Source organism: Rhinichthys klamathensis, unplaced genomic scaffold (assembly GCF_029890125.1).
Source record: "Rhinichthys klamathensis goyatoka isolate OS25496 unplaced genomic scaffold, OSU_Roscu_1.1 h1tg000413l_1, whole genome shotgun sequence".
In the NCBI taxonomy this organism is placed as follows: Eukaryota; Metazoa; Chordata; class Actinopteri; order Cypriniformes; family Leuciscidae; genus Rhinichthys; species Rhinichthys klamathensis.
In genome coordinates, this window is record NW_026606913.1 from 336,681 (window position 1) to 360,870 (window position 24,190).

General features: G+C 37.3%; 1 protein-coding gene across 2 annotated transcripts in view; it reads left to right on the forward strand.

The window, feature by feature from the left end:
• The window catches only part of aplp1 (amyloid beta (A4) precursor-like protein 1), a 59,167-nt gene that overhangs the window by 27,007 nt on the left and 7,970 nt on the right, over positions 1-24,190 (forward strand). For both annotated transcript variants that reach the window (XM_056235182.1, XM_056235183.1), the window contains exons 2-10: positions 12,164-12,349; positions 15,914-16,043; positions 18,865-18,977; positions 19,307-19,503; positions 21,103-21,428; positions 21,710-21,837; positions 21,940-22,014; positions 23,293-23,451; positions 23,985-24,113. In XM_056235182.1, coding sequence (XP_056091157.1) covers positions 12,164-12,349; positions 15,914-16,043; positions 18,865-18,977; positions 19,307-19,503; positions 21,103-21,428; positions 21,710-21,837; positions 21,940-22,014; positions 23,293-23,451; positions 23,985-24,113 — 1,443 coding nt within the window. The remainder of the gene's footprint in view (positions 1-12,163; positions 12,350-15,913; positions 16,044-18,864; positions 18,978-19,306; positions 19,504-21,102; positions 21,429-21,709; positions 21,838-21,939; positions 22,015-23,292; positions 23,452-23,984; positions 24,114-24,190) is intronic.

A 24,190-nucleotide genomic window follows, 5' to 3' on the forward strand; every position in this document is an offset into this window, starting at 1 on the left:
TCCTATTTGTAGTGGAGATGAGTGGTACCCGGTGGAGTCTTCTGCTGTTGTAGCCCATCCGCCTCAAGGTTGTGCGTGTTGTGGCTTCACAAATGCTTTGCTGCATACCTCGGTTGTAACGAGTGGTTATTTCAGTCACTGTTGCCCTTCTATCAGCTCGAACCAGTCTGGCCATTCTCCTCTGACCTCTGGCATCAACAAGGCATTTCCGCCCACAGAACTGCCGCTCACTGGATGTTTTTTCTTTTTCGGACCATTCTCTGTAAACCCTAGAGATGGTTGTGCGTGAAAATCCCAGTAGATTAGCAGTTTCTGAAATACTCAGACCAGCCCTTCTGGCACCAACAATCATGCCACGTTCAAAGTCACTCAAATCAACTTTCTTCCCCATACTGATGCTCGGTTTGAACTGCAGGAGATTGTCTTGACCATGTCTACATGCCTAAGTGCACTGAGTTGCCGCCATGTGATTGGCTGCTTAGAAATTAAGTGTTAACGAGCAGTTGGACAGGTGTACCTAATAAAGTGGCCGGTGAGTGTATATATATATATATATATATATATATATATATATTATATATATATATATTTATAAATATTTATTTAATATTTATTTAAATATAATAAATATATATATATATATATATATATATATATATATATATATATATATATATATATATATATATATATATATATACTGAGATCATAAAATAGAGGGAGATTAAAATAGAGAGATTAAAATCACAAAATATATTTAAAAAAATAAATTACAGTACAAATAGAAGGATAGTTTTTTTCCGCACTGATTTAACTTTAAACACAATTTGTTTGTGTTATATTTTTATATTATGTCTTGTCACTGTAGGATGCTGTTTAATTTATTGTGAATGAAAACAAGGCCTAGATATCTAATTGAATTTGTGCCTGCTAAATGCACTTTTTATGTTTATATTTATTTATATATAGATGAGTTAAATATATCATATATAATATAAATTAAATATATAATATTATATATACATACATTTTTTAATTATGTTATTTAACTTATTTACAAAAATGATAATATAGCCTACACATAGAACACAATATTTGATATGTATAAATAGTTTTTATTATGTTTAACAGATTTTTATTTAAAAAAAAAACATTACAGCAAACATAAAAAGTAGTGTTCCCACTGTTAAACATTTAATATATATTTATATTGATCTTCATCATAAAAATCAATTATTTCATTATAAATATATTTAAATTTTTAAAATATGTATTTTGTTGTGATCAATACAATACACTGAACAGACTTCACTTTAATTCCCCAGAACCTAATTTTCATTAGCATCAATTCAATATGAAGTATATCTTGACTAAGATACATCAATAGACCTTAGCTGATGAATACTGATGTTTCATTCTACATTGGAAGTGTGAAGGAACCGTGATTCAGTAGTGCGAGGACGGAAAACCAGCGGCCCACTTACTGCAGTTCAGTTGCATGTCTAAAATGACGTATGGTGTATGGACTAATCCTATCACCCATGGGTACAAATGGAGATGACTGCATCTCTAATGAAAAGAGGATCCACGCACACTGTCACACACACAATCCATACATTGTATTTACTGCAGGGTGGTCTGATGGATTAAAATGAGGTTGACTTGTTAAAAGGTGACACATGATGAACTGGCGTCCTCTCCCTGCTCACTTACCCAGCAGCCCTGCACGATTGCATCATCGCCAGGCATGATGTCACCCTGCATCCGCGACCAGGAACAGCGAGCGGTGTAGAATATTTAATCAGAAAGCAGGACACTGTTATTGAATGAATCATATTTCATATGTTGCAGCAAACAGCTGGAACACATTCTCAAGGGACGGTAGATTGAATATTGGGCGGAATAGAAGTAAAAAAACAAATACCAACTCGAAACGGTATCTTTCTATGCCAATGTCTAACTCTGTTCATGCCCTTCATACTAGTGTGTGTATGTGTGTGGTTTGTTTAGGTTAAAAGTAATTGGTTTAAAGTCTGAGTACTTGAGCCAAATCCCATTTCAGTGTATCTGTGTAGGTGTTTGTCTGTGCTCCCCTTCCCTATTCCATTTGTTGTTCTGAGTCCTAGTTCTGACTAGCCTATTAAGGAGTTTCACTCGGCTAAAGCGAACACTTGCTCTCTGCCTGAATGAGCTGTGGGGAACATACAGCTTGCTGAACTTCACTTTGACGTGAAAGAAAATCGATCACGACATAAACCCTCCAAAAACAAGTGCATGCTCTGTTTTGAACGGCTTGAGCTGTGTGTGCATGGCCTTTTGCACGATACAATCTTGAGTTTCCATTGTACAGATGGAGAGGGAGTAGCAGTGAATTAGAGCCGGTGTTATTTGTGAATGTAGTCACGGCCGTTTAACGGGGTTTAATCGACGGTTGCTGAATGTTAGAGTTCAAGAGCACACAGGAATCAAATGGAGCTCTTCAATAGCATTACAATGGAGCTTGTGACTTGCATTATGAGTCAAATATAATTTTCTGTTTTTAAAGGTAATGGATAATAAAGCTTTTGAACTGAATCAAACTGAACTTAACGGCATGGATCAGAATGTAATCTAATTACATTTGCGAGATGGCGTGGCCCGATTAAAATGGAACAATGACTAAATCTGCATTGATGGGATTTGCTTTTTAACAAGACGTGGTATGAAATGCTGCAATCTCTATTGAAGGAGGCATACGAATGCTATATTATCGCACAGCAAAATGTTTTCTTTTACTCGGAAAGCATTTCAGTACCTCTTTTGATGTTTTTTTTTTTTTCATTATTATCTTTTGCTAATTCCACTGTGTGCCTCAGAGCAAAAATTAAACTCGATTCCATATCCCTGCTTCCTTTTTGTATCTAATAATGCCGCGTTGTTCGTTCTATCTGCAGGGGAGTTCGCTATTAGATGTTGTTTACATGCATCATTCGCTTTGCTGCAGTTAAATCTCCTCAAGCAGAGAACTTAAAGACAGAGTTCACCCAAAAAAAGGGTAATTATTTACTCAGCCTCGTATTTTGCCAAACCCATATCTTTAAGATGTTCTTTCCTTCTACACAATGGAACACGAAAGATGTTGTTTAAGAATCTGCCAGCCACTTTTGTCAGTATAATGAAAGTGAACGAGGACTGGGCTGTAAAGTTTCAAATTGGAAAAAAAAAAGATATATATATATATATATATATATATACACTCACCTAAAGGATTATTAGGAACACCATACTAATACAGTGTTTGACCCCCTTTCGCCTTCAGAACTGCCTTAATTCTATATGGCATTGATTCAACAAGGTGCTAAAAGCATTCTTCAGAAATGTTGGCCCATATTGATAGGATAGCATCTTGCAGTTGATGGAGATTAGTGGGATGCACATCCAGGGCACGAAGCTCTCGTTCCACCACATCCCAAAGATGCTCTATTGGGTTGAGAGCTGGTGACTGTGGGGGCCATTTTAGTACAGTGAACTCATTGTCATGTTCAAGAAACCAATTTGAAATGATTCGAGCTTTGTGACATGGTGCATTATCCTGCTGGAAGTAGCCATCAGAGGATGGGTACATGGTGGCCATAAAGGGATGGACATGGTCAGAAACAATGCTCAGGTAGGCCATGGCATTTAAACGATGCCCAATTGGCACTAAGGGGCCTAAAGTGTGCCAAGAAAACATCCCCCACACCATTACACCACCACCACCAGCCTGCACAGTGGTAACAAGGCATGATGGATCCATGTTCTCATTCTGTTTACGTCAAATTCTGACTCTACCATCTGAATGTCTCAACAGAAATCGAGACTCATCAGACCAGGCAACATTTTTCCAGTCTTCAACTGTCCAATTTTGGTGAGCTCTTGCAAATTGTAGCCTCTTTTTCCTATTTGTAGTGGAGATGAGTGGTACCCGGTGGGGTCTTCTGCTGTTGTAGCCCATCCGCCTCAAGGTTGTGCGTGTTGTGGCTTCACAAATGCTTTGCTGCATACCTCGATTGTAACGAGTGGTTATTTCAGTCAAAGTTGCTCTTCTATCAGCTTGAATCAGTCGGCCCATTCTCCTCTGACCTCTAGCATCAACAAGGCATTTTCGCCCACAGGACTGCCACATACTGGATGTTTTTCCCTTTTCACACCATTCTTTGTAAACCCTAGAAATGGTTGTGCGTGAAAATCCGAGTAACTGAGCAGATTGTGAAATACTCAGACCGGCCCGTCTGGCACCAACAACCATGCCACGCTCAAAATTGCTTAAATCACCTTTCTTTCCCATTCTGACATTCAGTTTGGAGTTCAGGAGATTGTCTTGACCAGGACCACACCCCTAAATGCATTGAAGCAACTGCCATGTGATTGGTTGATTAGATAATTGCATTAATGAGAAATTGAACAGGTGTTCCTAATAGTCCTTTAGGTGAGTGTATGATAGATAGATAGATAGATAGATAGATAGATAGATAGATAGATAGATAGATAGATAGATAGATAGATAGATAGATAGATAGATAGATAGATAGATAGATAGATAGATAGATAGATAGATAGATAGATAGATAGATTGATTGATTGATTGATAGTTCTGAAAATCGTTATGTTTGATTTATGAACAAATCTTTTTGCTTATTGATCAAGTTGACAAAACCTGGATAATTAATTCACGAATTGGACTGATCTGGGCTCAGTGATTCAGTCCGAGTGGTTCCAAAGGCTTTGATTAGCCCACATGTTGTTGGTGTTTAAATGTAAATTTACATTTAAGGCTGCATTTATTTGATCAAAATTACAGCTACACTAACACAACTATATTGTGAAATATTAATCCCATTTTAGATAAACTGTTTTGTATTTAAATATGTTTTAAACATGTAATTTATTCCTGTGATCAAAGCTGCATTTCCAGCATCATTACCTCAGTCTTCAGTGTCACATGATCCTTCAGAAATCATTATAATATGATGATTTGATGCTCAAGAAACATTTCTGATTATTAATGTTGAAAACATGCTGTTTTTTTCAGGATTTGTTGAAGTAAAAAAAAAAAAAAAAACTGCATTTATTTGCAATAGAAATCTTTTGTAACATTATAAATGTCTTCACCGTCACTTTCAATCAATTTAATGCATCCTTGCTGAAAAAACAAAAAACAAAAAAAATCTTACTGACCCAAACCTTTGAACGGAAGTTTAGCTCACAATATGGGCTAATTTTACACGTTTAGGTTTTTTGTTTGTTTGTTTGTTAGCATAAAAGGTCAAATTTCTATTCATTATAATTGCTTTGAGGAGTGTGACCGGTAAACTGTTCAAAATGTCAAAACTTTTCTGTCAGGTTTGAAACGACATGAGAGTGATGACATGTGTCTTAAACAAGCAAGATAAAAGGCTGTGTCTTAAATTTAAGATATTTATATCTTGTAGTGAATAAGAGCATGCGTTCATTTGTCATTCCCAAAACACTAACACTTACGGATGGTTCTTTTATTGGAGAGAAAGAGTTGCTGCACAGTGCTTTATTCTGCTTTGGATGAGGAACCATTGTGTAACTCGGCTCAGGTTTTAGCAGACTGCAAGAATTAATAACATGATGCACATCATGGAGTCATGTGTATTTGCTATTCTCAGAATGCAATCTGGCCAAAGCCAAAACACTTGGTATAACAAACCTTCTGTTTGTGCGTGTGTGTGTGTGTGTGTGTGTGTGTGTGTGTGTGTGCATGTTTTAGATCAGACCTCGGGGCTCCTGATGCACTGATATCGATTGAAGGAGCAGGATTGTACAGCAAATTGATCTGGGCCGTGTGTGTTTCTGAATGTGTGTTTGTGCCATGTGTGCACATGGAACTAAGAGCTCGAGAGCATGCAGGCAGGTTATCTTCTCAAATGTCCGGAAGTCTCCCATGTGGCTTTGACCTTCCTCCAGTTAAAAAAAATAATCTCATCCCATTATCTGAGCAGCGTTTCAGGAGATAGAGGTGCAGGTCCCGTATCATGCCCTGCTTTATCCTGTTTGAAACCACATCAAAGGTCTTAAAAAAAGCTTCTCTTTCATGTAAAAATTGTGTATGTTTCGGTTCAGTGTAATGTAATCAAATAGGCCCGCACAGAATCGACACAGATCAAGTTCTACACATCACTTTTATTTTATTTTATTTGTATTTTTGTACTCTCAGCTTAGTTGAACCCATATTAGAGATGCATTAATGCGATAATTCGTTTTATGTTTTGCTCAAAAAAATGTTGTTTTATGCTGTTTTTACTGTTGTAACTGAAGTTTCGTAGATTTGTTGATCTAAAAAGGCATTAGAAATATGAATATCATAAATACAATGCATAATATTGCATATATATATATATATATATATATATATATATATATATATATATATATATATATATATATATATATATATATATATATATATTAGGGGTGTAACAATATATTGTGTCACAATATATCACAATACAAAAATGCAACAATGTATTGTGGATAGTGACAATATGTATCGTATCGTTCACCCAACATGAAAATTACAGTTTACAGAGTTTTCGTGTCACTACTACATTAAACTACTTTATAAAATGTTGAATATAATAATAATGCAATGGGGGAATATTTGTGGGTCCTGATAATGCCATATGTCTTATGTTACCAGTAAAAACTGGCCTACATTATTTTAAATATATCTAGTTAGTGAAAGAGTGCAAGCATATTCGTCTAAAATAATCGTTTTCAGCTTCAGAATCATGAATATTTTTATTCTGGTTTCACCATTGTCCTGTGTGTGCATTGGGTTATCAGCACTAAGTCCAAGCCTATTCATTTACACCCACAATGTTATACCAAATTACAGTTTTGATGAAGTATCGCAATAATATCGTATCGTGAGTTCAGTATCGTGATATGTATCGAATCGTGACAAGAGGGTATCGTTACACCTCTAGTATATAGTGTGTGTATGTTTGTGTGTATATATATATACAAGCACCATAATCTGTGCTTTAAATGTTGTTAAACTAAAAATAAGAGTGACGTGAGCAGATGTTGTCTCCAGAACAGTTTCGTGAGTAATCGACAGCTGAAAGTCAGCGATGACTAAGCGCAAGGTCATGACACCAGGATTCTCTCGGAGCCTTTGGCACACACACACACGCAACTGTGCACTGTCACTGCAAACACTGCAGCGGCGGTACGAACCCATTCGTCAAGCCTTTTTTTTCAGCATTTTTAATCCAACAGTCTCCTAATGGCATTTGCCTCTTATTCTCAGCTCTGCATTAATGCTGCTCTCTCACTCTCTCTCTCTCTCTCTCTCTATCTCCTGCGGGCTCTGTATATTTATTGTATATTTACAGCTCAAATTTATATATTTATTTCCTCATAAATTTTAATTAGGACTTCAAACGTTTTTGCATTGGCCAGCAGAGGCAGGGTTTTCCTTTGATCAGTTTTACATTTCGCCTTTCTCTCTCTCTCCCTCTCTCTCTCTCTCTCTCTCTCTCTCTCTCTCTCTCTCTCTCTCTCTCTCTCTCTCTCTCTCTCTCTCTCTCTCTCTCTCTCTCTCTCTCTCTCTCTCTCTCTCTCTCTCTCTCTCTCTCTCCCTGAGGGCATCTCCAGTCTAATTGGTTGCCTGAGTGCTGTGTGTCTGTCATTCACTCTCTCATTGAAGATTAAAGTACGCCGGGTTTCCAGTCTTTGCCAGGGTTGCTAGACTGGTGCCCTCGCTGGGGATGCCATTGAAATGCAGCGAGCTTTGGAGTGTAAGAAAAAAAAAAACTGTGACAAGCTTCTAAAAAGCTGTTTTTTTTTTTCTTTGATTGCGTCTTTCCACCTACAAGTAAGTCGTGCAACCTCGCAGCAGCACTCCCCCGCAGAATTCACGCGTGGCAGAATCATATTCAGAACTGACGCACACCCGGTCTGGTGTTATAATCACATGTTGCAGTGTGTTGTTTGTCATTAGTCATTACAGTTCTCTTAAAATCACTCTTGGCCACTGATCAAAATGACTAGTTGTGTGATGAAAAGGACATTTTCCTAGCTTGAATTAGCCTGACATAGACCATGGAACACTTTAATATGAAAATATGCTATTAAATTAGAATTCATTTAAACAAATAATATATATATATATATATATATATATATATATATATATATATATATATATATATATATATATATATATATATATATATGTACATCCAGCCGGTTGTTATCTCAGAATAAACCCTGCATCACTCTGAAGGGGTTTATTCTGCGATAACAACCGGCTGGATGTACATTATCCCGCTTATTACACGGCTACTTGCCACATAAGTATATACATGAAATATTGATCTGAGTTGAAATATTTTATTAGCTCTTTAAATGTAAAGCTTCTGCGGAGAGAGCATTTGCTAGCGCGGCAAGTTCAAACTAGACGGACATTTAAGGGATACAGTACAGTCATACCACTTATTACACAGCATTTCGCCACAAAAATAATTATGGGGATAAGAGATATTGATTTGAGATTAAGATTGAGGTTGAGATTTTAAATCGTACCTGTTTGTTATCTTCTAATCCATTACAGTGTACAAAACAATCAAAATGGCAGTATAAGTCCACGATACTGGATGACATAATTAAATAACTGTACACAAAATATTGATTTGACTGATTTGAGTTGTAATATTTTATTAGCTCACCAAACGCAAAATTTCCACGAAGAAAAACCGTTCCTATAGCAAGCGTATAGCGCTGCTGACTTCAGTAACACGGATGAGCCTGTGTTATCTGTTTTCAGCGGTTGTTATCGGGGAATAACATACCGCTTTATAAAAATACTGTTGAATTTTTCTTCAGATGATTTTGATATCCAATTCTGGTTGTGTGTCAGGATATACGAAGCTAGTGCTCTGTCTGACACTTTTAAACAATCTGCCTCTCTCTTCAATTCAGTGTCTGTACCCTGATATAAATTTGACTCTAATTTATAGACTTAATCCAGGATAAATCACTCCAGCGCAGGCAAACCCCAGATTAATGATGCTTTTGAAAGGCGCAGTAATTCTCTCTTCTGAAAAGCAGCAATGTCAGTGACGCTTCTTGCGCATGTTGATCTCATTTTGTTGCCTCAAAATCTTTGTTTTTTGTTGTTTATTTTATAATATTTTCTATAAATTATGATTAAATTAAAATATATTTAAAAGCATTATTATTTTTATATTGTTCTTTTTTCCATGCCATTTGTTTTAAGTAACATTTATATGGTCACCATACATTTCTTCACTTTCTAAATTAAATATGACCTCAGTTATATCTGATTTGATTTGATTTGCTTTGGGATTATTAAAGTGAGTTAACAGTCATTTTTACATTTTCTAAGAGGCTTTGGATTACATTGTCTGCTACATCTAATATATACTGTATATATATATATAGTATATGTGGCTTGTCCCTACAGAAGATAAATGGCATGCATATAATATATAAACACAGAAACAAACACTCGTGTGTTCCTCGTTGCAGAGAAGCGATTAGTCTGTACGGCTACTAAGCCTTAAACAGTGAAACGGGTAGATAGATACCGAGATGAAATGAAGCCTCTCCCCTGATTAGACTTTCTCTTCCCTCCTGATCCCTTGTTTCCTGCTCTGTGTTGCTGTACTCAAATGACCTAGTGGTCAATGAGCTTGTATTAACATCTGACTCTAGCATGGGGTTACTGTTTGCTCTGCATGCGTGACTGTCCCCGGGGCCCTTCCTCCAGGAGTGCTGAACAGATTTCAGATCAATACCTACATCCTTTGCCAAAGAGAAAGGGAGGATGTGAATGAACTAGAAACTGAGTGATGTGAGAGAGAAGGGTGAGAACCGAACGGATCAGGAACTGAGGGTGTGTTCTCAATGGCGTACTCTTACTATGTCACGCAGTATGTACACTGTGTGTTTTTTCACTGTGTGTTCACGGAACACCTGAACACTATATATTTGCCTGTAGTAGGCTTACTGTATCCCATAATCCAATGCACTTACAATTTTCAATAAGACGAGTGGTCCATATATTTTTTTACGTAACTTTATTTTCCATGTGTAATCCAATTTTATTTCCACTGATATTGAACATACAGTTCAAAATTAATGGTTGCATACTGTGTACTGTACAAATAACATGTGTTTATTTATTGTTTATTCATATTTAATTTAATGTAGTGTTTATTTTATTATTTTATTTATGAATGCTATTTATTTATTATATTTTATATTTTATTTATTTATTAATAATATGTATTATTTATAGAGTTTATTTATTTATTTTATATTTATTTATTTAAATGCTGTTTACATATACAGTGCAGTATACACAGTTTTCCATTCCCAACACAGCCGGAGAAAATCAAGAAGGGAATGCGGGAAGTGTGCACTATGTAGCAGGCTTGTGCAAAATCCAGAATTGGCCTCCGTTCAATTCATGAATTGGAATTTTAATTGAATTGACTCTTCCCCACAGGAAGTTGAATTGGATTGACAGGAAGTGGAATTAAATTCATGGCAATTCAAAGAAATTCCACACAGTCACACAACAGAAAGAATGTGGAATCTTACATACATTCAGTGTTAGGAAGGTTACTTTGGAAATGTAATTGCTTACTGTTATAATTTACCCATTATAAAGGTGGTTTGGATTACTTTATCAATGTAAAGCAATTTCCTTTTAATTTGATTAGTAACTAATTGAATTACACGTTACCTCAGTAATACGACTAAATACAATTACATTCATTTTGTAATTTAATAATATAATTTCATTACACGTTACTAACTAGTCACTCCTCAACCCTGCATACATATATATATATAAACACATGTCCACCTCAAATAGTTTTTTTCTTCTTCTAAAGATTTACTAAAGTAATTCTGGGAAATTGAGTCATGTTCCATCATGTTCCACAAAATTACAATTACAATAAATCAAACTTAATTATTTGTTCTGTGACTAGAGCTTTTAACATTCATTGCTGGGGGAAAACATTTCCTGTTAATGTAATCTGTACAAGTAGTTCAAACTAATATAATTTATAGAATATGTAATGCATTCATATCTGACATATACTGTAAAGCTTCATTTTTAAACCCTTCACTTAAAATATGTATTTTCATTTCTTTGAATTTTTATTGAATTGCAATTCTGCTTCCTTTAATTCAAATTCGAATTGTAATTCTAGATCCTGTTTTTGACATCAATTCAAATTCAAGGATTGAATTGGAATTCAGGAGTCATTCTCAATTCAATTCTGAATTTTGCACAAGCCTGCTATGTAGACAGAATAAATACCTTAGACACATATTCACAGAGAAATTGGCAGTTTGTGTTGATGAATTATAATGTGCCTTTTTAAAGATAATCATTCCCCCTTTGCCCTTTTGAATTCGTTAACACTTTTATTTCCGCCTGGTGGGCGAGCAGACATATTTGCGACTAGTGTCCAGTGCCAAAAGCTGTTGCTGTGCACATCTGCAGCTCAGTGTCCTGTCATTGCCTGTCCTCCAGTTACACGCACAGGTTTGATGGAAGATGGATAAGCTGCATTTAGGGTTATCAGCCGGTCTGGCTTGCTGGCTCAATTTGAAATTCAATAATGAGACCCCATGTTATATTTCCTCCTCGCTGTCAGGACAGTGATAACAACTGCACTCACTCTTCTTCCCTGTCTCCGTGTCTCTCCTCGTCCTGTCCTTTCCACTTTCCTATCGCTCTGAATTTTTGCTGGCCTCAAACATTTCTTATCGCTCTGTGGTTTGCAGTAATAACAGGCAGCCAGGCTTCACTTGTTTTTATCAGGAATGAACAATTTGAGTTCTCTCGCTTTCTCAATACTATACAATATAAAGTTTGCATATCTTCTCTAGAAGATAAAGGTGTTGTATACACCTTGTGTTTGTCTACTATATTGTAATGTGTTTTAATAGATTGGCACTTGACTTGTCTTCTTGCTTTGGTTAGTTACAAGTCTGTTTATGCAAGAAAGCCCCTGCAAGAACATAATATATGTGTACAGCAAATGCAATGTTTTACTGTAGAATTCAGAGTCACTTTGACTTTGAATCAGCATAAAATTCAAAATCTCTCTCTCTCTCTCTTTCTCAGGCTCTGGCCATGACGGAGGTGAATGGACCGGTTAGCGGTCCTCGTGTGGCAGAACCTCAGATTTCCATGTTTTGTGGTCGTCAGCTTCTACACATGAACACTGAGAGCGGACACTGGGAACCAGATCCTCAGGGGCGACAGGGATGCTTCACCCAGCCCAGCAAGATCCTGTCATACTGCCAAGAGGTGCGATTCTATTCTGATTCTGATCTGGTTTTGTTTTATTTTTTGTTTTGTTTGTGTTCTGTTCTCTCCTGTTTATTTAGTTTTGAGCTTTGTTTGCAGTATTTTTGTGCTCTGCTCTATTCTATTTTAGTCTAGTCTTTTCTACCTCATTGTTGCATTCTGTTCCATTTGTTCCATTTGTTTTAGTTTGTTTGTGCTCTTGTTTATTTTGTTGTGATATTTATTTACTACATTTGTTTTGTGCTCTATTCTATTCCATTTTAGTCAAGTCTTTTCAATATTTTTATTTTCAATTTTGTTTTGTGTTTTTGCTCTATTCTCTTCTATTTGTTTTGTTTTGAGTTTTATTGTTCTGAGCTTTGTTTACAGTATTTGTTTTTTGCTCTATTCTATTCACTTTTAGTCTAGACTTTTCTATTTCATTGTTACATTCTGTTCCATTTGTTTTGATCTGCTCTATTATCTTCTTTTTTAGCTTTATTAACAGTATTTTGTTTTGTGCTCTATTCTATTTTAATCTAGTCTTTTTTAGATTTTTTAATCTAGCCTTTTTTGTGCTCTATTCTCTATTCTATTTTTTTGTTTTGAGGTTTATTGTTTATTTGCAGTTTTCTGCTCTGTACTATTCTATTTTAGTGAAGTCTTTTCTATTCAATCGTTCCATTCTGTTTCACTTGTTTTTGTTTTGTTTTTCAATTTGATTTAGTTTGATTTCATTTGATTTTTTTTTTTTTTGGATTCCATTTTGTTTTACTTTATTTGTTTTTGTTCTCCTGTTCTGTTCTATTCCATTGCTGTTTTCTATCCAGTGGATCACTGTTATATATGACGTAATATATTACGTCCCGTCCTCTTCTACTTTTATTCTGTTCTTTTGAACTCCTGTACTTAAATTTCAGTCAAGCTCATAACATCAAACTCAGCGCACCCACATTAGCATGCACTGTGATTGGTTTAATTACTATGTGGACAAGCATCCTCAGACAAATCTCCACTCAAGCATATTCTCAAGGTGAACGCCGAGGGCAGCCTGCTCTAATATTAGCTTTGTAAAACAAGACTAAAATGTGCAACGCCGTTTATGTGCATACACAGGGAACTCTCTCTAACTCTTCCCGTATTAAGTGTGCAGGATAATGGCCATATTTTTCACTATCAATCAGCAGTGGAGATTTATGATCTCCGTACGCCTCAGGCTCAAACATATTGTGCGGCTAATGTGACTGTATTCTCTGACTCCTAAGAGGATTGCAATAAGTTTTCATTCCCTGTTGTCTCATCTAGAGGAATTAGGGATGAACGATGATGCCTGGTTGTTTTCCTCGGTTTTTCATCAGTTTACAGCAGCACTTCCGAACACACTTCCGTGTCCCTTAAGGATATCATTGCAAAATAGCATTCCCCTGCATCCCTGTAGATTTACAATGTTGTACAATAACAACTTCCATTGCATTCTTGACGGATAACGAGATTGAAAAATTCCACGCTTTCCTGCATTCTTCTGGTCATTCGATATATCTCGATTGCCAAATACAGCAATGCGTCTCGCCGAATAAGATTTGGCGTATTTCATGGCTGAAATCAGCGCACAATACTCTAAGCCTGTATTATTGCATGACAGCAATTCTGAAAATTGAGATGTCAGCCTGAAAAAAAAAGCTGTTTTGTCTCTCTGTGCGCTAAAAGTGCCAGCGATGTCTGTCCAACCTTGTCTGAATCAACACACTGTCCCTACAGCTCCACAGTGTAAAATCACCTCGTTGTGCTCTAATCTGGGCTGAACCAGTCAACCAGTCATTCTGACTAATGGCTTTTAAAAGCATTATTGTGCCTGCATTCTAGCCTGGCACGACGTGGCATATACATAAGCTATCTGGCACGAGTGACATCAAAATGGAATGAGGAGGCCAAAGAATATGTCATTCTCCTGGCTGGATGAGGTTTAGGCTAGCAGTCTGCCAGTGGACTGCGGCCTCATTGCCAGAGCGTGTTTAGAACATAATAATCCCTTCCCATATGTCTGTAAGATTACACTCTCACTTGTTTCAGCCCAGTGCCAATGGATTCGATGCATGCATATACCCAGGACAATACTCTATTTTCAAAGAATATTTGCAAATACTACACTACATTAATTCAAACAATATGTCATAATTAAGCAGTAATGGACTCAAGGTTATCCTGTGACTATTTACAGCTGAAGGACGTTGAAATGCAGCACATTGTGTGCGCAAACCCTTTAGCCAATATCTTAGGTACAATATTTAAGAAGACACATTTTCATTGTTTAAGCAAATTCATCCTTTCACTAGAATATATAGGCCTAATCCTTGGTAAACAAATAAAATAGGCAATAATAACAGTGTTACTCAATGGATTTGCACATCCATTTTAATATATATATATATATATATATATATATATTGTGCGTGTGTGTGATTCTGTTCTCTCTCTCTCTCTCTCTCTCTCTCTCTCTCTCTCTCTCTCTCTCTCTCTCTCTCGCTCTCTCTCTCTCTCTATATATATATATAGTGAGAGAGAGAGACAGAGAAAGAACAGAATACGTATGAAACATGTTGAATATTTACTCACAACTTGCAAGTAAAAGACCTTTTTTTATGTGTAACTGACCTTGTCTTGTCAAATCTGATCTATATATAAAAATATATAGTGAAACAAACCTAATGTGACAGTTTACACATGTATATTCCTGAATATACGTACATATCTATCCATTTTTCCCTCTCTTCCTATACTCCCTCCTATTTGATTCAGTTTATGATTTCAGTTTGAATAAAAAATAAATCATAATAATATACAGATGATTCAGTATGACTCAGTGCCCCTGCAAACATGTTTTGAAGGTGAGGCTTAATTGCTTTGGAAATTCGTGAATAATACGCAGTGAGTTTTCTGACGCCTCTTGCTGGACAAACACAGAAATGTTTTTCTTCTTCCTTTATTAACTGTAAAGTGCTGCAGTCCTGACTCAGCGACTCCCTCTTGTGGTAAAATGAGAGGTCTCACATTAAACAGTAACCATCAGCATAAAAAAAGCATCCATTAGGTATTTATCTGGCTTGCTATTAATTGCATGTGTGGTTTAGCTATAATGGTCATATAAAAAGACTCCCATGTGCAACTGCACTGAAAAAAAGATTGTTGTAGATACAATTTTCACTCAGAAAGTGGTAGTGAATTTCACAATAAATACAAAGAATTACGGCATGGAATTTTAAAGGAAACTGAAATAGTTTTTTTTCTTTTAAAACATACAACTTCGAAAAATCATCTTTTATAGTGTACGTTTTCAGAAACAAGATCAGAAATAATTGAATATTTCACTGTGCAGTGATGAATTGTGGCCAAATGGCTTCCATGGATCCTTATCCGGAGTGGTTTTATTTATTTTTGTCCCGTTCCTTCTCATCCCCTTGTTCTTATTATTTTCTGCATGCTAAATGTATTATTCCCCTGTCCTTCTTCCAACTGTTGTGATCCTGACTCCTGTCCCCTGCTCTTCCCTCACGTTTGTTTGTGTCTGTCGTTCTCGCCGTATGTCAGATGTATCCAGGACTGCAGATCTCCCATGTGGAAGAGGCCTCATCTCCAGCCACCATCCAGGGCTGGTGTAAGAAGGGCTTGGGTAAATGTCAGACCCGCCCCTTCATCGTTGTGCCCTACCGTTGTCTGGGTGAGTCACAAACACATCCTGAACAGTTTATAATCCCAGACATCCCATCAAGAATGCTGTAAAGACTAGATTTCCACAGCATCATCATATGTAGTTTGATGTAAACCTCAATCAATAATGTGTTCATACACCTGTTTATGCGGTTAAATTCTTTGATGGAAATGAATTAAAGGAACAGTTCACCCAAAATAAAAATTCTACTATCATTTACTCAGTTTATTTGGTGAACAATTATTTTAAAGTGCCCCTATTATCTTTTTTTCAGATATTACCTTTCAAGCCATGTGTAATATAGCTGTTTGTGTATGTAAAAAGTCTGAAAAGTTTTAAAGAGCAAAGTGAGCGATAAATGTTATTGTCTCCTAAATAAAATAACCGATTCTGAACTGCCTGAAGCGAGTCGTCAGTAATTTAAAAAAAAAAGTATTTTCTGCACGAGCCTACGTAGGTTTGTAACAAATTTGCACAATCCCAGCTTATGGTCCTCATTGGCTCCCCATTAACAACATCTACTTTGACCCGCCCTCAAACACTGTAATTGTAGCTGAGGCCTGGAAGAGTTTAGTTTGTGTTGTCTACATATTAAGAAGATGCTAATTTCTGCTTTCCGAAAGCAAATTAACTTTGCATGCACTTCCAAAGGACGAAGACTTGTGCTTGAATTGATATGGGAAAACCGACGTTATGGCTACTGTAGGTATCACTGTGTATCAAGCGCCGAGGAAGCCTCCGGAGTTGAAATTCAGATATGATAATGGGCTTTTCATTTCCGTCATGCCCTGTAAGCAGTATACAGACAACAAACTGGGCCATCTGACCAATCAGAGCAGAGTAGACCAATCACAACAGACTGGCCCATCTGACCAATCAGAGCAGAGTAGACCAATCACAACAGACTGGCCCATCTGACCAATCAGAGCAGAGTAGACCAATCACAACAGACTGGCCCATCTGACCAATCAGAGCAGAGTAGACCAATCACAACAGACTGGCCCATCTGACCAATCAGAGCAGAGTAGACCAATCACAACAGACTGGGCCATCTGACCAATCAGAGCAGAGTAGACCAATCATAACAGACTGGGACATCTGACCAATCAGAGCAGAGTAGACCAATCACAACAGACTGGGCCATCTGACCAATCAGAGCAGAGTAGACCAATCACAACAGACTGGGCCATCTGACCAATCAGAGCAGAGTAGACCAATCACAACAGACTGGGCCATCTGACCAATCAGAGCAGAGTAGACCAATCACAACAGACTGGGACATCTGACCAATCAGAGCAGAGTAGACCAATCACAACAGACTGGGCCATCTGACCAATCAGAGCAGAGTAGACCAATCACAACAGACTGGGACATCTGACCAATCAGAGCAGAGTAGACCAATCACAACAGACTGGCCCATCTGACCAATCAGAGCAGAGTAGACCAATCACAACAGACTGGGCCATTTGACCAATCAGAGCAGAGTAGACCAATCATAACAGACTGGGCCATCTGACCAATCAGAGCAGAGTAGACCAATCACAACAGACTGGGCCATCTGACCAATCAGAGCAGAGTAGACCAATCACAACAGACTGGGCCATCTGACCAATCAGAGCAGAGTAGACCAATCACAACAGACTGGGCCATCTGACCAATCAGAGCAGAGTAGACCAATCATAACAGACTGGGACATCTGACCAATCAGAGCAGAGTAGACCAATCACAACAGACTGGGCCATCTGACCAATCAGAGCAGAGTAGACCAATCACAACAGACTGGGCCATCTGACCAATCAGAGCAGAGTAGACCAATCACAACAGACTGGCCCATCTGACCAATCAGAGCAGAGTAGACTCTCGGAAAGGAGAGGTTTAGAGAGATCGAATCCTTTATCAAACAATAAGACACTTTCATAAAAGAGGTGATGCTGCAGTGTATATGAGAAAATGTAAGTGTTTTCTGATCTTGGATGTATATGTAAACCTATTGTAGGAAACCGTCATAACAAAATTAGGAGCCTTTAAAATAGCATAATAGGGCACTTTAACAATGAATTGTGAGAACGAACATGATGTTTCTGAGATTTCTTAACTACAATATTACAGCATCATTTTGTAGTACACTGTACTCTGCAATGCCGTACAAATATGTTATATCACAACCAAAAATAAATAAATAAGTTATAAATCTGTTGGCTCAGTACTAATGTTGATGAATAAGTAATGCTTGTGCAGCTGTTTGCCTCTGAGGAGCTTTTGTCCTTGGTTTCTGCTCACATACTGCACATATTTTAAGTTCCCACTTCTTATATTTGCCTTATCAGCTCACGGTGGGCATTTTCAAAAATGCTAACACCATTTTTTTTTTTCGTCTCCAGTATTGTATAGCTATTTTCTCATTCTTTTGTCTTAGAATTTATTCCAGTCATTATCATAAAAGGGGGTGTTTTGAAAGATGCATTTATTGAATTAAAAACACAGTAAAAACAGTCACAAATTAAAATATTTACTATTTTGTGTGATCAATGTTAAAAACTGCTTAATATGTTTTGTGGAAACTGTATTTTTTGAAGTCTGATGTTTTTTTTTCCAGGATACTTTGATGAATAGAAAGTTCAAAAGAAAAGCATTTATTTGAAATAGAAATCTTTTGTATCATTATAAATGTCTTTATCATCACTATCGATCAATTTAATGTGTCCTTGCTGAATAAAAGAATAAACATCTTATTGAGCTCACATTTTTGAACGCATGCTTTATTAATAATCTTAATTTCTGTGTTAAGGACTGTGATTTTATTATGTTTCTCTCTTTTTCTGCCTCTCAGTGGGTGAGTATGTCAGCGATTCACTCTTGGTCCCGGATCGCTGCCGTTTCTTACACCAGGAGCAGATGGATTCTTGCGAGAGCTACGTGTACTGGCACAACATCGCCAAAGAGGTAAATAATAAAAGCTCACAAAATTACAACCTGAAAAAGTATTGGAAGAACTGGAATTCAACTCTAATAGCTTCACATCTTTAATGGTTAGTGTGATGCCTGTGAAATTGCAGTCGCCCGCTGTGATCTATGATCTTCTTTTTCTCATTTCCTCTCTGCATTATTACCAGTATCTTCTGGTGCTCCAGGTTTTTCCATTTGAGTTGTACAGGTCATTTCACCCTGACATGTACAAGCAATTACAAAAAGATAAAAAAAGAAGAAATAATGCACTTTTTCTTTTTTTTAAAGCACTGCTGCAGTCATTCATCTTTTGCCCTGATCATTAGGCCTGCACAGCTGACAGTCTGGAGCTGCATAGTTATGGGATGTTGTTGCCGTGTGGTGACCGTTTCCGCGGGGTGGAGTACGTCTGTTGCCCCGGCAGGGCAGGATCGAGTGGACGGGGCGAGACGGAGACTGCGGACACTGTACAAGGAGAAACAACACCCCTCGTGTCCATGGCTGGAGAAAAAGTTGTCACCAGGTAAAGAAGTTTAGTGGTCCGTTAATCATTGCTCATATCAACACATTCATTTGTTTCTCCATTTTGATTTTATAGAGTGTTGAAACGCTTTATATAGGAACCGTCCATATTTGCACCACAGCTGACTGTTAATCCGTAATTTAATAATTAGCATCATAAAAGACAATGTTTTGGAGTGACAACAGCATTTAAACGCAGGTTTGAATCTCCTAAATCATCAGTTATGATTGCCACTGATAACTAGAAGAATTTAACGATTCTGATTTCAATTCCTCTTCATGATTCTGGTTCCCTAACGGCTCCATTTATGACTCTTTTAGGAATAAATATTAAGAAAATATAAATGCAATTCCATTAACAAATTATGAGATTGAGAATAACAATTGGTTAATTTAATTATTAATTATTAATTCAAAACAATTCTTGCAAAACGTATCTTAACTCAACTAATTTAAGTTTCACAGTTATTGTAGTTGTAATTGTTCTTGATTCACTGAAAAGAACCGACTCAATAGAGTCATTGGTTCAGAAATCAGACAACTGGTTGCAGTGAATTTTGATTCACTTAAAAAGAACACCTAATAAGAGTCATCCATTCAGGAATCGGACTATGCCTGATGGGCTGAATGTTTTTGATCATTAAAAAGAACAGACTTCTCAGATCTTTCATCTGGGAAACAGACTACACTGGTCGTGCTGTATGTTTTATTCACTAAAAACTGTCAGCTCATAAGAATCATTCATGTGGGAATCAGACTATGCTGGATGGGCTGAATGTTTTTGATCATTAAAACAGAACAGACTTGTCTAATTCTTTCATCTTGGAAACAGACTGCACTGGTTATGTTGTATGTTTTATTCACTAAAAACAGTCAGCTCATAAGAATCATTAATTCGGGAATCAGACTAGACTAATTAGGCTGTGTGTTTGATCCAGTAAAAAGAATAGACTCGTATGATGCTTTCCTTCAGAAATCAGACTACACTGTTTAAGCTGTATGTTTTTGATTCACTAAAATAATTGACTCGAGAATCAGACTACACTGGTTGCGCTGTATATGTTTGATCCACTAAAAGGAATCACCTCAAAAGATTCATTCATTTTAAGAATCAGACTACACCAGTGGTTGCAACGTATGTGTTTGTTTCACTAAACGGAATCGCCTCATTAGAGTCAATTGCTTTTTAGGAATCAGACTACACTAGTTGCAGTCCATGTTTTTGAGTCATTAAAAAGAACAGACTAATATGAGTAATTCGTTTAAGAATCAGACTACACTGGGTTCCGTTTCCCAAAAGCATTGTAAGCCTAAGTTGATCGTAGAACCAATTGCCACCAATGGTCTTCATGATCAACTCAGGCTAACGATGCTTTTGGGAAACACAGCCCTGGTTGTGTTGTATGTTGGATCCACTAAAAAGAAGAGTCGTTTGGGAAATAGACTACACTGGTTAAATTCTATGTTTGATTCACTAAAAAGAATCATCTCATAAGAGTCATTCCTTTGAGAATTTAGAATACACTGATTGCACCTTGACCTACAACTGACCAAATGTGTTAAAAACGTACTAACTTTAAAATCCTTCCCGCTCGATCAGTGTGAAAACGACGCCACCCACTCCCAGTCCCTCCCCTGAGACGGACATCGAGGAAGACGACATGGAGGAAGAAGAGGAAGAGGTAGTGGAGGAAGAAGCTGAGGAGGAAGAGGATGAGGAGGAGGAGGATGGGAATGAAGAAGAGGCAGCTGAGGTAAAGGAAGCTGAGGAGGAGGAAGCCGCCACAACAGTAAAGGACCAAGAAGAGTATGAGTATCCCATCGACTCTCATTTCCAGGGCCAAGACTACATGGACAACTTCTACTACGACAAGAACCTCCAGACTGCCAAAGCCTCCACCCAACCTCAAACTCGGATGGACAACCGTGAGTCTTACAACTGACATTTCATGTTTTAGGAGTTATAAATTGTCTCTCACACACACAGAGACATTCAGCAGAGGTTAAACAGGATGCATAAGCTTAAATGACGTTGCATTTTTAATGCCTCTTTAATCCCTCTCATATTATGGACGATTTAAAGTCAACACACTGCTCGTACTGACACTACTTTAGTTTCCCTGAGCTGTAGTGATCCTTCTTTCCCTCTTTAATAGATTCATTGATTGAATAATCCCTGATTGGTGCTCTTTCTCTCCTGTCGGTAGTGCCCACTCCTCGTCCTACAGATGGCGTGGATGTTTACTTCGAGATGCCGGGAGACGACAGTGAGCATGCCAACTTCCTGCGTGCCAAGATGGACCTGGAGGAACGGCGAATGAAACGCATCAATGAGGTGAGGGAGGCATGACTTTTTAGGTATGAGTATAAGTCCTTATGTGAGCCAGAAGAGTGTGTAAGAAGGAATGGAATCATGTGACTTTATTTGTGTATTCAGATCATGAAGGAGTGGGCAGAGGCAGATAACCAGTCAAAGGACCTGCCTAAGTCAGACCGCCAGGCACTGAATGAGGTAAAATAAACACAACAATTACTGTTTCAGACATGCTTTTACACTACTGTTCAAAAGTTTGGGGTCAGTAAGATGTTTCTGTTTGAAAGAAATGAATACTTGAATTGATGAAAATGACAGTAAAGACATTTATAATGTTACTAAAGATTTCTATTGCAAATACAGGCTGTTCTTTTGAACTTTCTGTTTATCAAAGAATCATGAACAAAAATGTATCACTGTTTCCACAAAAATATTAAGAAGCACAACTGTTTTCAACATGGATAATAATGAGAAATGTTTCAATCATATTAGAATGATTTCTGAAGGATCATGTGACACTGAAGACTGGAGTAATGATGCTGAAAATACAGCTTTGCATCACAGAAATAAATTACATTTTTCAAAATATATTAAAATAGAAAACAGTTCTTTAAAATTATAATAATATCTCATAACATTACTGTTTTAACTGTATTTTGATCAAATGATGCTGGGTTAGTAAGTCGTGGCCAAGTTTGATTTAACTTAAACAAAGGAACAAATTATTACAACGTGACCACGATTTAGTAAAACGAGGAAACAAATGTTTATTGTGCGCATGATTTACTTAAAACGAGGGAACGAATTGGTAAAACATGCTGACGTGTTAGTAAGTCGTGGGGACGAATTATTTATTTGTGGCCACAATATACATATTTTTTTCCCAATATACATATGTCATATTCAGGGCTTTGTAGAGTCACAATCCAATCAGTTCTGAAGGATAAAATCAAGTCCCAAACTAAAAAAATGTCTCAGAATTTCCAGATTTATGAAGTAAAATAGGTTGCCAATGATAATTCACAAGGACTTTGCATAGCACCATCAATCATTAAATAATGATTGATGGTGAACTTCACCTGAAGAAAACTCTTCTTTCAAAAGTGGGTGCTGTTTTTCAGAAGTGAGATTACATTCAGATCTTGCACCATTTTCAAGTCCAATCAAGTCATGTTGGATAAAAATCATGTCCTGCCCTACGTTTTTTTTCCTATTCTCTCACAATACAAAAGTAAAATGTGTAGCGAATGCTGCCTCATGTGCAGTCATTACTGTGACACTTCTCAAATCGTTCTCCATCTCTCTCTCTCTCTCTCTCTCTCTCTCTCTCTCTCTCTCTCTCTCTCTCTCTCTCTCTCTCTCTCTCTCTCTCTCTCTCTCTCTCTCTCTCTCTCTCTCTCTCTCTCTCTCTCTCTCTCTCTCTCTCTCTCTCTCTCTCTCTCTCTCTCTCTCTCTCTCTCTCTCTCTCTCTCTCAGCATTTCCAGTCTGTTTTACAGACCCTTGAGGAGCAGGTAGCCGGCGAGAGGCAAAGACTGGTGGAGACACACCTGGCCCGTGTGGTTGCCACCCTGAATAACAACCGTAGACTGGCTCTGGAGAGCTACCTGAGCGCTGTGCAGAGCGACCCTCCACAGGTACGACTCTAACTGAGAACTGCAACCACAATACAACATTTGCAACAAAAAAAAAAAAAAAAAATAGTTCAGTTGTATTAGCAAAAGGAAAAGTAATAGTAAGAACAAGAGAATATCAGTATATTTCATAGGTATATTTGTACAGGAAGACTCCATCAGAATCAGTAATAATACATCCAGGGTAAAGCAAGACATTTGTGTGATTATATTTCTTTCTTATGTTAGAGAAATTGAGGGCCTGATTCCCTCAGCCATCACATACCTTAACAACAGACATCGCTGAGTGTTCTTTAACTGTTTTGTTTTTGTTTTTTTCTCCTGTATTATGTCTTTTTGTATTATATTGGTTATGTTGTGTGTGTTAAAGTGCAGTGCTGTGGAAATTTTTTTTAACACAATAAAGGAAAAATTAAGTTTTTTTTCAATCTATTGCTTATCCTCTCATAGCATGTAGATGAATTAAATATTGCGTTTCTAATTCTCTTTTTGACATTATTTCTCTTTGTTTTTCTTCCTCACACTCAAACACACAGCCAGACCGCGTGCTCCAGGCTCTGAAGCGCTATATGGCCGCAGAGCAGAAGGACCGACGACACACTCTTCGTCATTACCAGCACATCGAGTCTGCCGACCCCCAAAAGGCTGAGCAGATGAAATTCCAGGTTTGAGACACTATCTCTATCTGTTCTTCCAATGAGACCAATAAGATTTCAGTGTGGGCGGAGCTACCTAGCACAGC